The sequence below is a fragment of the Mandrillus leucophaeus genome, unplaced genomic scaffold (assembly GCF_000951045.1).
Source record: "Mandrillus leucophaeus isolate KB7577 unplaced genomic scaffold, Mleu.le_1.0 Scaffold66, whole genome shotgun sequence".
NCBI classification, from domain to species: domain Eukaryota; kingdom Metazoa; phylum Chordata; class Mammalia; order Primates; family Cercopithecidae; genus Mandrillus; species Mandrillus leucophaeus.
The window spans coordinates 5,839,938-5,854,020 of record NW_012107141.1 but is presented as its reverse complement, the minus strand read 5'-3'; the positions used below and the strand labels follow the sequence as shown (position 1 = coordinate 5,854,020).

Sequence of the window (14,083 nt, the reverse complement as noted above, 5' to 3'; positions counted from 1 at the left end):
GGAGGCAGAGCTTGCAGTGAGCTGAGATCCGGCCACTGCACTCCAGCCTGGGCGACAGAGCGAGACTCCGTCTCAAACAAAACAAAACAAAACAAAAAAACCTGGAATCAGGCAGATAGGGGGTTGAATTTCAGCTCCATTAACAAGTTTTGTGTTCTTGGGTAAATTATCTAGCCTTTTTGAACTTCATTTTTTTTCCTTTCTTTATTTTCATTTTTTGTTTGTTTGTTTGTTTTTTTGAGACAGGGTTTCTTTCACCCAGGCTAGAGTGTAGTGGCATGATCATGGCTCTCTGCAACCTCCCAGGCTCAAGTGATTCTCCCACCTTAGCTTCTCATGTAGTTGGTCACATCACCATGCCCAGCTAATTTTTTTATTTTTTTGTAGAGACAGGGTCTGCCTATGTTGCTCAAGCTGGCCTCAAACTCCCTGGCTCAAGCAATCCTCCTGCCTCGGCCTCTCAAAGTGCTGGGATAGCAGGCATGAGCCACCATGTCCAGCCTCATTTTCCTTTTACTGCAATAATAATAGTACTTGCATTGTAGGTACTGCTTAGCGAGATGGTACACGGAGTGCACTTGCCATAGTGCCTAACATGAAGTAAAAACCTCAGTAATTAGAACCATCATGATTATAATTTTTTCATTGCCAAAGATTCTTCTGAACCAAACTAAAACTAGGAGAGCTACAGTCTCCTAAAGCATAATATTCTAGAATAAGAGGTGTTTTGTTTTGTTTTGTTTCAGCGTCTCCCTCTGGTACCTAGGCTAGAATGCAGTGGCGCACTCTCAGCTCACTGCAACCTCTGCCTCCCTGGCTTAGGTGATCCTCCCACCTTGGCCTCCGACCTCAGCCTCCTGAGTAGTTGGGACTATAGGCACATGCCACAACATCAGGCTAATTTTTGTATTTTTTGTAGAGACAAGGTCTCGCCATGTTTCCCAGGTTGGTCTCAAACTCCTAGGCTCAAGTGAAGGGCCTGCCTTGGTCTCTCAAAGTGCTGGGATTATAGGTGTGAGTCACTGTGCCCGGCCAGTGGAGGTATTTTTAAAACGATAATCATAAATTAAATTTATATTCAGTCATTGAGATTTAATTGGAAATGTTTGTGGGTTTTTTTTTCCAGGTAGTAAAAGAGACACCCACTTTACCATCGAAGATCTGAAGTCCTTAGGTTATCATGTCTGTGACACCCTTCTGGACTTTTGTGATCCTGACCAAACCAAGGTAAAAATGGGGTTTCAAGAAATGTGGTGAAGGCCAGGCATGGTGGCTCACACCTGTAATCCTAGCAATTTGGGAGGCTGAGGTGGGTGGATTGCCTGAGCTCAGGAGTTCGAAACCAGCCTGGGCAATATAGTGAAACCCCGTCTCTACTAAAAATAAAAAAAAAAATAGCTGGTCATGGTGGTGTGCACCTGTAATCCCAGCTCTCAGGAGGCTGAAGCAGGAGAATCACTTGAACCCAGGAGGCGGAGTTTGCTCTGAGCTGAGATCACGCCACTGCACTCCAGCCTGGGGGACAGAGCGAGACTCAAAAAAAAAAAAGAAATGTGATGATGCTGCTGTGATCAGTTTCACATGGGTCCAAAGTGAGCTCAGTGGAATTACAGGCTATCTTTATTTTCCTCTTACTAGTTTTTCTGAAGTTTTTATAATAAAAGAAAATAAGAAAGCCCCCAGCCTGCATACCATCTACAAATGGTAAGACCTCATAATTCACCACGAAGATGGAGACAGTCCTTTAGAACACGTCTCCCTCACTTCTGGACTTACCTATGGCAACACCTATTCTTTTTTTTTTTCTTTTGAGATAGGGTCTCACTCTGTTACCCAGGCTGAAGTGCAATGGCGTGATCACGGCTTATTGCAGCCTCAACACCTTAGCCTCCCAAGTAGTTGAGACCACAAGTATGCGCCACCACACATAGCTAATTTTTAAGTTTTTGTAGAGACAGGGTTTTTCTGTTACCAGACTGGTCTGCAGCTCCTGGGTTTGTGATCCTCCTGCCTCAGCCTCTCAAAGTGCTGGGATTACAAGCATGAGCCACTGTGCCCAGCTACAACACTAATTATCTTTCCTTTCTCTTATTTTAGAAAATCAGGCGTCTTTTTTTTTTTTTTTTTTTTCTTTTTTTTGAGACAGGGTCTCCCTCTGTCTCTCAGGCTGGAGTGCAGTGGCGCGAACTTGGCTCACTACAATCTCTGCCTCCCTGGTTCATGCGATTCTTCTGCCTCAGTCTCCTGAGTAGCTGGGATTACAGGCGTGCACCACCACGACTGGCTAATTTTTGTATCTTTTAGTAGAGACAGGGTTTCACCATATTGGTCAGGCTGGTCTGGAACTCCTGACTTCAGGTAATCTGCCCGCCTCAGCCTCCCAAAGTGCTGGGATTATAGGCTTGAGCCGCTGTGCCCAGCCACGTGTCTTGTTCTCTTCTCCAAAATTAGCTCTGCTCTGTGTGCACTTGTTGACTTCCCCTATGGCCTTTCTGAGTCTTGCCTTGTTAATTATGTCTTCCCAAAAAAACAAACAAAAAAAAACTAATCATCATCATCATCAGGCCAGGTGCAGTGGCTCACACCTGTAATCCCAGCACTTCAGGAGGCCAAGGCTGGTGAATCACAAGGTCAGGAGTTCGAGACCAGCCTGACCAACACAGTGAAACCCCCATCTCTACTAAAAATACAAAAATTAGCTGGGTGTGGTGGCAAGTGCCTGTAATCCCAGCTGCTCGGGAGGCTGAGGCAGGAGAAACACTTGAACGCAGGAGGCGGAGGTTGCAGTGAACAGAGGTCATGCCACTACACTCCAGCCTGAGTAACAGAGCAACACTCCATCTTAAAGAAAAAATAAAATAATAAAATAAAATAAAATAGACTATTGCATTGTTGAAGAACTTGGCGGCCAGGCATGGTGGCTCACGCCTGTAATCCCAGCACTTTGGGAGGCCAAGGCAGGTGGATCACGAGATCAGGAGTTCAAGACCATCCTGGCCAATGTGGTGGTAAAACTCCGTCTCTACTAAAAATACAAAAAGTAGCTGGGCATGGTGGTGCGTACCTGTAGTCCCAGCTGCTCAGGAGGCTGAGGCGGGAGAATGGCTTGAACCTGGGAGGCAGAGGTTGCAGTGAACTGAGATCACGCCACTGTACTCCAGCCTGGCGACAGAGCAGGACTCTGTCTCAAAAAAAATAAAAAAGAAGAAGTTGGCTCTTGCCAGAGAAAAGTGGCTAGAGCAGCGCTCATTGATATTCTGCCCTAAAGAAAATTTCTATCTGTTCCTCCAGCTTATGTAATTTTCTGTTAACATGTCCTTGCTAGCAGGGGTGCAGGTTATTCATCTTTGTGTTCGCAGCAATAAATAAAATTCCTTTCAGCATACACTTAGTAAGTATTTGATGAATAAATAAAATGGGCCAGGCATGGTGGTTCACGCCTGTAATCCCAGTACTTTGGGAGACTGAGACATGTGGGTCACCTGAGATCAGGAGTTCGAAACCAGCCTGACCAATATGGTAAAACCCTGTCTCTACTAAAAATACAAAATTAGCTGAGTGTGGTGGCGCATGCCTGTAATACCAACTACTTGGGAGGCTGAGGCAGAAGAATCACTTGAACCCAGGAGGTGGAGGTTGCAGTGAGCCGAGATTGCACCATTGTACTCCAGCCTGGGCAGCAAGAGTCAAACTCCATCTCAAAAACAATAATAATAAATAAATAAAATAAAATGAATTATCAAAATAGTTCTTTTTTTCACTTTAATAGTTCACTCAGTGTCTAGCAGAGCTTAAGGAGCTTTTACGACAGGAAATCCACAAGAAATTCCATGAACTTGGACAAGATGTAGATTTAGAAGAAAGTTGGAGTGACATCTCTTTGTCTGACATTGAATCCAGGTAACAAAGAAACAACAGAGGCTTTTTTTGTTTTTGTTTTTGTTTTTTAATACTTTGTTGTTAACCTGGGTGATATAGTGAGATCTTGTTTCTACAAAAAATACAAAAATTAGCTGGGTTTGGTGATCCATGCCTGTAGTCCTAGATACTGGGGAGGCTGAGGTGGGAGGATCACCTGAGCCGGGGAAGTTAAGGCTACAGTGAGCCAAGATCATGCCACTGCACTCCAGTGTGGGCAAAAGGCTCAGAAACAAACAAACAAAAAAAAAAAAACAAAAGAGTGTGTATTCTTTGCCAGCCTCTGTTTTAGCCATTAGAAAGGAGTAGGGAGTTGGGCAGGCAGTTTGTGTAGGGCCTTATAGGGAACTGCAAAGCCTTTGCCTTTCACTCCAAGGGAGATGGAAAGCCTTTGGAAGGTTTTGAGTAGAGAAATATCATGATTTGACAGGTTTTAGTTTCAACAGGAACACTGGCTGCTGTGTGAAAAGTAGATCGTAAAGAGGGAAGTTCTAACCAGGGAGACTCAATAGGAGGCTCTCGCAATAATATAGGTAAAAGATAATGGAGGCTTAGACCAATAATACAAGTAAAAGGTAATGGAGGCTTAGACCAGAGTAGCAGCGGTGGTTGCGGGGGGATGTGTGAATTGGTTGGATTCTAGATATATTTTGAAATTATAAACATTAGGATTTGCCTGTGGATTGGATATGGGCATGAGAAAAGAAGAGAATGACTCCACAGTTGGTTGGATGGAGTTGCCTTTAGCTGAGATGGGAAAGATCAAAGGAGTGGAAAAAATTAGGGAGGTAGTGAAGATCAGGAGTCTAGTGTTAGGCTTGTTAAGTTTGTAATGTCCATTATATATTTAGTAGAGACCTCGAACAAGCAGTAGGATATATGGGTCTGGAGTTCAGTGGAGAGGTCCAGTGACCAATGGAGAGAGGCATCATTGGATAGATGATTTTTTTTCTTGAGACAGGGTGTTGCTCTCCACCCAGGCTGGAGTGCAGTGATATGATCTCTGCTCACTACATCCTCAACTTCCTGGGCTCAAGCAATCCTCCTGCCTCAGCTCCCCAAGTAGCTGGGACTACAGGTGTGCACCATCACGCCTGGTTAATTTTTGTATTTTTTGTAGAGAACAGGCTTTGCCTATTGTCCAGGCTGGTCTCTAACTACCAAGCTCAAGGCATCTGCTTGCCTCAGCCTCCCAAAGTGCTGCGATTACAAGCATGAGTCACCATGCCCAGCCTGGTAGATAATATTTAAACCTTAACACTAGATGGGGTCTGGATGAGGTGGCTCACACCTATAATTCCCACTCTTTGGGAGGCCGAGGCAGGCGGATCACTTGAGGTCAGGATTTCAAGACCTGCCTGGCCAACATTATGAAACCCCATCTCTACTAAAAATACAAAAATTAGCTGGGTGTGGTGGTACGCACCTGTAATCCCAGCTACTCAGGAGGCTGAGGCGGGAGGAAGGATTGCCTGAACCCGAGAGGTGGAGGTTGCTGTGAGCTGGGATTGCACCATTGCATTTCAGCCTGGGTGACAGAGTAAGACTCTGGTCTCAAAAAAAAAAAAGAAAAAAGAAAATAGCCTTGGGTAGGGGCATGCACCTGCACCTGTAGTCAGTCCTAGCTACTTGGAAGCTGAGACAGGAGGATTGCTGAGCTCAGAAGTTCGAGATTGCAGTGAGCTATGGCCACACTAGTGTACTCCAATCTGTGCTATAGAGTGAGACCCTATCTCAGAAAAAAAAAAAAGACTGGCGGGATCTCAAGGAAGTAAGTGCAGATAGAGAAGTCTGAGGTTTGAGCTGGATAATACAACTTTAACAGGGGAGGAGCCAGCAAAGGCGACTGAGAAGAAGGGACTAGCAAGACTGAAAAAAACCAGAAGAGTGATTTTTTTAAAAACCTAAAGCAGGCACAGTGGCTCACACCTGTAATCCCAGGACTTTGGGAGGCCAAGGCTGGCGGATCACCTGAGGTCAGGAGTTCAAGACCAGCCTGACCAACATGGAGAAACTCTGTCTCTACTAAAAATACAAAATTAGATGGGTGTGATGGCACATGCCTGTAATCCCAGCTACTCGGGAGGCTGAAGCAGGAGAATCGCTAGAACCTGGGAGGCGGAGGTTGCAGTGAGCCGAGATTACACCATTGCACCCCAGCCTGGGCAATAAGAGCGAAACTCCATCTCAAAAAATAAATAAGTAAATAAATAAATAACCTAAATCAGATCATATCATTTATCTGTTGAAAGCACTTCAGTATCTCCCCGACTCAGATTTAAAGAGCCAAAGACCCTACGATGGCCTGTAAGGCTATAGGCCTCCCGATACCTCTATGGCCTCCACCCTAACCCTTTTTTTTTTTTTTTTTTGAGACAGAGTCTCGCTCTATCACCCAGGCTGAGGCTGGAGTGCAATGGCATGATCTCGGCTCACTGCAACCTCCGCCTGCCGGGTTCAAGCAATTTTCCTGCCTCAGCCCCCCAAGTAGCTGGGACTACAGGCGCACGCTGCCATGGCTGGCTAATTTTTTGTATTTTAGTAGAGACGGGGTTTCACTGTGTTGCCTAGGCTGATCTGGAACTCCTGACCTCAGGCAATCCGCCCACCTCGGCCTCCCAAAGTGCTGGGATTACAGGCGTGAGCCACCGCGCCCAGCCAAATGCTGCCTTTTTCAACATGATCTATACACGTTACTCTAATGCTACAGCTTGCTCCCCTCCTTCACCCTCCTGCCACTCCTTATCCCCCTTAGGTGCTCTACATTTTTCCATAGCATTTATTGCCTCTGTCATTCTATATCATTTAAGTCTTTATTGTATCTGTTTTATTTATTTATTTTTATTTTTATTTTTTTTGAGACAGACTTTTGCTCTTGTTGCCCAGGCTGGAGTGCAATGGCATGATCTCCACTCACTGCAACCTCCATCTCCGGGTTCAAGCTATTCTCCTGCCTCAGCCGCCCGAGTAGCTGGGATTATAGGCACCCACCACCACGGCTGGCTAATTTTTAGTAGAACGCAATTTCAACATGTTGGCCAGACTGGTTGCGAACTCCTGACCTCAGGTGATCCACCCACCTCGGCCTCCCAAAGTGCTGGGATTACAGGCATGAGCCACTGCACCTGGCCTATTTTTTTTTTTTTTTTTGAGATGGAGTCTCGCTCTGTCGGCCAGGCTGGAGTCCAATGGCGTGATCTCGGCTCACTGCAACCTCCGCCTCCCGGGTTTGAGCAATTCTTCTGCCTCAGTCTCCCAAGTAGCTGGGATTACAGGCACCCACCACCAAGCCCCGCTAATTTTTATTTTTATTTTTATTTTTTTTGAGACAGAATTTCGCTCTTGTTGCCCAGGCTAGAGTGCAATGGTGCAATCTCAGCTCACTGCACTCGCTGCAACCTCTGTCTCCGGGTTCAAGCGATTCTCCTGCCTCAGTCTCCCAAGTAGCTAGGATTACAGGCATGTGCCACCAAGCCTGGCTAATTTTCTATTTTTAGTAGAGATGAGGTTTCTCCATATTGGTCAGGCTGGTCTTGAACTCCCAACCTCAGGTGATCCGCCCACCTCGGCCTCCCAAAGACCTGGGATTATAGGCATGAACCACCGCGCCCGGCCATCTAATTTTTGTATTTTTAGTAGAGATGGGGTTTCACCATGTTGCCCAGGCTAGTCTTGAACTCCTGACCTCAGGTGATCCACCCACCTTGGCCTCCCAGGGTGCTGGGATGACAGGCGTGAGCCACCGCACCCAGCCAATATCTGTTGTTTATTGTCTGTTTCCCTCTACTAGGAGACAGGTTCCACAAAGTCAGAGATCTTTTTGTTTGCTGTGTATCTCATACACCTAGAATGGTACCTGTTCTGTACCTAGCACAGAGGAAGAGCTCAATAAATATTTTTTAAATTAATTTAGCATTCAGGATCTCATCTCTACCCTCATAGTCTCCCCAGCTATTTAGGAAGCCCCCAAAAGGTTATGTCTCCCAGATGTGCAAGAATACCTTCTACTCTAACTTACTGGCTAAAGTGCCTCATGGATGACCCAGCTACCTTCAGGCTTCTGGACTGGCGTGGAAGTCTTCTGACAGAGGCTGCACTGTAGTCTGTGGTGGACAGTGGAAAAGGGATGGCTCTTTCATCCACTCTATGGCACACTGACATCGGGGCCCAAAAGCAATTCTGAGTCTCACAAATATTTCTTTAGGGACCTTAAACTTAAAGTAGGCCATCAGGCCAGGTCGTGTGGCCCATTCACCGTGTCATCCCTTCCACTCTCTTAGAATCCTGTGCCTAACTAACCAAGACCTCTGCACCAACCCCTCTCCAAATACAGCCTCAAAAACAAAATGCCAGCCGGACGCAGTGGCTCACACCTGTAGTCTTAGCACTTTGGGAGGCCAAGATGGGCGGATCACTTCAGCCCAGGAGTTCAAGACAAGCCTGGGCAACATGGAGAAACCCTGTCTCTACAAGAAATGCAAAAATTAGCCAGGCATGGTGACTCATGCCTGTTGTCCCAGCTACTTGGGAGGCTAAGGTGAGAGGATCATTTGAATCCAGGAGGTCAAGGCTGCAGTGAGCCAAGATTGCACGACTGCACTCCAACCTGGGCGACACAGTGAGACCCTGTCTCAAAAAAAAAAAAGGGTGCTCTGCATATCAACTCATAGAAATAGTGCCAAGGTGTGGCTAGGCATGATGGCTCATGTCTGTAATCCCAGCACTTTGGGAGGCCAAGATGGGAGGATTGCTTGAGGCCAGGAGTTGGAGGCCAGCTTGGTCAACATAGTGAGACCCCATCTCTATTTTAAAAAAAATTTAAAAAGAAAGAAATAGGGCCCAAGGGGAATCAATTCAGAAACAGGCAGACTCTACATTCTAGTGGCTCAGCCGGGACACTTTGATGCACATGGTTAAGAATTATTGAAACCAATTTGCCAGCCTCTGCCTCAAGAGACTGGCTGTCACAGCCTCCAGTTCTATTTTTAGTAGAGATGAGGTTTCTCCATATTGGTCAGGCTGGTCTTGAACTCCTGACCTCAGGTGATCCGCCCACCTCGGCCTCCCAAAGTGCTGGGATTACAGGCATGAGCCACTGCACCTGGCCTATTTTTTTTTTTTTTTTTGAGATGGAGTCTCGCTCTGTCGGCCAGGCTGGAGTCCAATGGCGTGATCTCGGCTCACTGCAACCTCCGCCTCCCGGGTTTGAGCAATTCTTCTGCCTCAGTCTCCCAAGTAGCTGGGATTACAGGCACCCACCACCAAGCCCCGCTAATTTTTATTTTTATTTTTATTTTTTTTGAGACAGAATTTCGCTCTTGTTGCCCAGGCTAGAGTGCAATGGTGCAATCTCAGCTCACTGCACTCGCTGCAACCTCTGTCTCCGGGTTCAAGCGATTCTCCTGCCTCAGTCTCCCAAGTAGCTAGGATTACAGGCATGTGCCACCAAGCCTGGCTAATTTTCTATTTTTAGTAGAGATGAGGTTTCTCCATATTGGTCAGGCTGGTCTTGAACTCCCAACCTCAGGTGATCCGCCCACCTCGGCCTCCCAAAGACCTGGGATTATAGGCATGAACCACCGCGCCCGGCCATCTAATTTTTGTATTTTTAGTAGAGATGGGGTTTCACCATGTTGCCCAGGCTAGTCTTGAACTCCTGACCTCAGGTGATCCACCCACCTTGGCCTCCCAGGGTGCTGGGATGACAGGCGTGAGCCACCGCACCCAGCCAATATCTGTTGTTTATTGTCTGTTTCCCTCTACTAGGAGACAGGTTCCACAAAGTCAGAGATCTTTTTGTTTGCTGTGTATCTCATACACCTAGAATGGTACCTGTTCTGTACCTAGCACAGAGGAAGAGCTCAATAAATATTTTTTAAATTAATTTAGCATTCAGGATCTCATCTCTACCCTCATAGTCTCCCCAGCTATTTAGGAAGCCCCCAAAAGGTTATGTCTCCCAGATGTGCAAGAATACCTTCTACTCTAACTTACTGGCTAAAGTGCCTCATGGATGACCCAGCTACCTTCAGGCTTCTGGACTGGCGTGGAAGTCTTCTGACAGAGGCTGCACTGTAGTCTGTGGTGGACAGTGGAAAAGGGATGGCTCTTTCATCCACTCTATGGCACACTGACATCGGGGCCCAAAAGCAATTCTGAGTCTCACAAATATTTCTTTAGGGACCTTAAACTTAAAGTAGGCCATCAGGCCAGGTCGTGTGGCCCATTCACCGTGTCATCCCTTCCACTCTCTTAGAATCCTGTGCCTAACTAACCAAGACCTCTGCACCAACCCCTCTCCAAATACAGCCTCAAAAACAAAATGCCAGCCGGACGCAGTGGCTCACACCTGTAGTCTTAGCACTTTGGGAGGCCAAGATGGGCGGATCACTTCAGCCCAGGAGTTCAAGACAAGCCTGGGCAACATGGAGAAACCCTGTCTCTACAAGAAATGCAAAAATTAGCCAGGCATGGTGACTCATGCCTGTTGTCCCAGCTACTTGGGAGGCTAAGGTGAGAGGATCATTTGAATCCAGGAGGTCAAGGCTGCAGTGAGCCAAGATTGCACGACTGCACTCCAACCTGGGCGACACAGTGAGACCCTGTCTCAAAAAAAAAAAAAAGTGTGCTCTGCATATCAACTCATAGAAATAGTGCCAAGGTGTGGCTAGGCATGATGGCTCATGTCTGTAATCCCAGCACTTTGGGAGGCCAAGATGGGAGGATTGCTTGAGGCCAGGAGTTGGAGGCCAGCTTGGTCAACATAGTGAGACCCCATCTCTATTTTAAAAAAAATTTAAAAAGAAAGAAATAGGGCCCAAGGGGAATCAATTCAGAAACAGGCAGACTCTACATTCTAGTGGCTCAGCCGGGACACTTTGATGCACATGGTTAAGAATTATTGAAACCAATTTGCCAGCCTCTGCCTCAAGAGACTGGCTGTCACAGCCTCCAGTGGGGTTCCACCTATCCATTGTCACAATTGCAAAGGAAAGCAGACTGTGAGTGTACAAGCCCAGTTTGAGTTTGCCTTGTGTATGTACACACATGGGTTTTGACACTTTCTGGGACACACTGCTTTTAGTGCTTTTGTCCCATTTGCTAACGTTTTCTACCAACAGGACTTCCAGTGTCCACTAGAAAAAAACCTTGTGAGAACAGGGAATTGGGAATTAGATCAGAGATGGGGTTTTCTTCCTGCTGTCTTTCTGTGGGACTACTCATTGTGCACTGAGAGGAGCGAGGGGAGCAGAAACAAATGAAGGGCTGGGCAGCTGAATGGTTTGAAATGCTGACTTCTCCCATGTGATTTGAGCTCTACAAATGTTTTTTGTTTGTTTGTTTTTGAGATGGAGTCTCACTCTGTCACCCAAGCTGGAGTGTAGTGGTGCGATCTTGGCTCAGTGCATCATTGCAATCTCCACCTCCTGGGTTCAAGCAATTCTCATGCCTCAGTCTCCCGAGTAGCTGGAATTACAGGCACCCGCTACCACACCCAGCTAATTTTTTTGGTATTTTTAGTAGAGATAGAGTTTCACAATTTTGGCCAGGCTTGTCTTGAATTCCTGACCTCAAGTGATCTGCCCGTCTCGACCTCCCAAAGTGCTGGGATTATAGGCATGAGCTACCACGCCTGGCCTTGTGCCAGTAAACTGTATGTGTAGACCCCCATCATAGAGAACAGCTCTTGGTTCTAGCCAACTAAACCCCAGGAAAGGGGAAAATATAATGTGACACTTAAGCAAAAGACACGAAGAAAGAAAGGTTTGATTATTTGAGTTTTCATTCATCCTAGCCCTTGCAGAAAGGGGGAGTACACAGTTTGTGAGGGAAGACTTTAGATTAGTCTAAATGAGCATCCACAACTTTTTTTTTAGAAAGAGTGTCGCTCTGTCGCCCAGGCTAGAGTCAGTGGCGCAATCACAGCTCACTGGAGCCTCAACCTCCTGGGCTCAAATGATCCTCCCAGCTCAGCCTCCCCAGTAGCTGAGACTACAGGTGTGCACCAGCACACCTGGCTAATTTTTGTATTTTTTTGTAGAGACAGGGTTTTGCCATGTTGCCCAGGCTGTTCTTAAATTCCTAGGCTCAAGAGATCTTTGAGCCTCAGCCTCCCAAAGTGCTGGGATTACAGGTGTGAGCCACTATGCCCAGCCAACTTTTTTTCTTTTTAAATAAAGACAGGGCATCACTATGTTGCCCAGTCTGATCTTTAATTCCTGGCCTCGAGCAATCCCTCCTGCCTTGGTCTCCCAAAGTGTGGGGATTATAGGCATGAGCCACCATGCCTGGCCTCATTCAAAACTTTTGAAGGAAAATTGGGGTGATAAAAGTAATCTTGGTCTCTGACCTGAAGGTTCTTTTTGTTATTTATATATTTTTTGAGATAGGTTCTTGCCCTCTTGCTTAGACTGGAGTGCAGTGGCACAGTCTCGGCTCACTGCAGCCTCAACTTCCTGGGCACTAGTGGTCCTCCTATCTCAGTCTCCCGAGTGTCTGGGACCACAGGCAGGCACCACCACTACCAGCTAATTAAGAAAAAAATTTTTTGTGTAGATACAGCGACTTACTGTGTCACCCAGGCTCAGATTGTTTATTAAATGCATTTGTTTCTACATTGAATACATTTCTTCAAAGTACCTGTTAGGATCCTGGATTTCTGAATTGGTGCCAGCCAAAGAGGAATAAATGAGAAAGATCCCTTGTTTTCAAACAAATGACAGTCCTCTACTGTTCTCTAGGCCTGCGCATTGAGAATCCTGTGGCCTCTCACGACCTCCACCAAGGGCGATTTTGCCCATCTGGCCAGTATTTGCTTTGCCATATGGATTGCAAACTCTTTGGTGCCAAAGGCTCTGCCTCGTTCATCTGTGCTCCCTGTGCCTAACACACTGCTTGGCATGCAGTAGGTGTTCGGAGTGAATGAATGAATGTGCTTGTCAAGAATTCTTTTTTTGGGGCCGGGTGCGGTGGCTCATGCCTGTTATCCCAGCATTTTGGGAGGCCGAGGCGGGCGGATCATGAGGTCAGGAGATCGAGACCATCCTGGCTAACACGGTGAAACCCCATCTCTACTAAAAATACAAAAAATTAGCTGGGCATGTTGGTGGGCACCTGTAGTTCCAGCTACTCGGGAGGCTGACAGAGTAAGACTCCGTCTCAAAAAAAATTCTTTTTTTTTTTTTTTTGAGACAGCTTCACTCTTGTCGCCTAGGCTGGAGTGCAATGGCACAATCTTGGCTCACTGCAACCTCTGCCTCCCAGGTTCAAGCGATTTTCCTGCCTCAGCCTCCTGAGTAGCTGGGACTACAGGTGTGCGCCACCACACCCAGATAATTTTTTTGTATTTAGTGGAGACGGGGTTTCATCATTTTAGTCAGGGTGGTCTCAAACTCCTGACCTCAGGTGATCCACCCCCCTCGGCCTCCCAAAATGCTGGGATTACAGGCATGCGCCACTGCTCCCGGCCATCAAGAATTCTTAGTAATTGCTTGGGCGCAGTTGTTCATACCTGTAATCTCAGCACTTTAGAAGGCTGAGGCAAGAGGATCGCTTAAACACAAAAGTTCAAGACCAGCTCAGGCAACATAGTGGGACCCTGTGACTACAAGAATTTTAAAAATTAGTCAGGCATGGTGGCATGAGCCTGTAGTCCCAGCTGCTCAGAAGGCTGAGGTGGGAGGATCTCTTGAGCCCGGGAGGTCAAGGCTGCAGTGATCTATGATCACAGTACTGCACTTCAGCCTGGGTGACACAGTGAGACCCTGTCCCAAAAATATAAAAAAGGAAGAAAATAATAATTTTTAGTAATTGAAGCATAGACAATGAGAGAAATAGTAGACTAGAAGATATCCTAATCCTAATCCCATACAGCTGGTCTGGTAAATGTTATGCTTCCTAGACATATCAATGACAGTTATTTCCTCTTCTTTTTTTTCTTTTGGAAACAGCACCAGTGGCTCTGACAGTTCTCTCTCAGATGGTCTTCCTGTTCACCTAGCAAACATAGCAGATGAGGTAAGCTGAGCTCTTATACCCAGGAAATAGCAGCCTTAAAAAAAATCATTGGCTCAAGCCTGTAATCCCAGCACTTTGGGAGGCCGAGGCGGGTGGATCACGAGGTCAGGAGATCGAGACCATCCTGGCTAACATGGTGAAACCCCGT

The 14,083-nt window shown here is 46.6% G+C and overlaps 1 protein-coding gene across 1 annotated transcript in view; it reads left to right on the top strand.

The window, feature by feature from the left end:
* The window catches only part of AGBL2 (ATP/GTP binding protein-like 2), a 72,406-nt gene that overhangs the window by 42,030 nt on the left and 16,293 nt on the right, over positions 1-14,083 (top strand). The window contains 3 exon segments of the mRNA XM_012001457.1: positions 1,127-1,227; positions 3,770-3,900; positions 13,869-13,935. Of these exon segments, the coding sequence (XP_011856847.1) occupies positions 1,127-1,227; positions 3,770-3,900; positions 13,869-13,935 (299 nt within the window).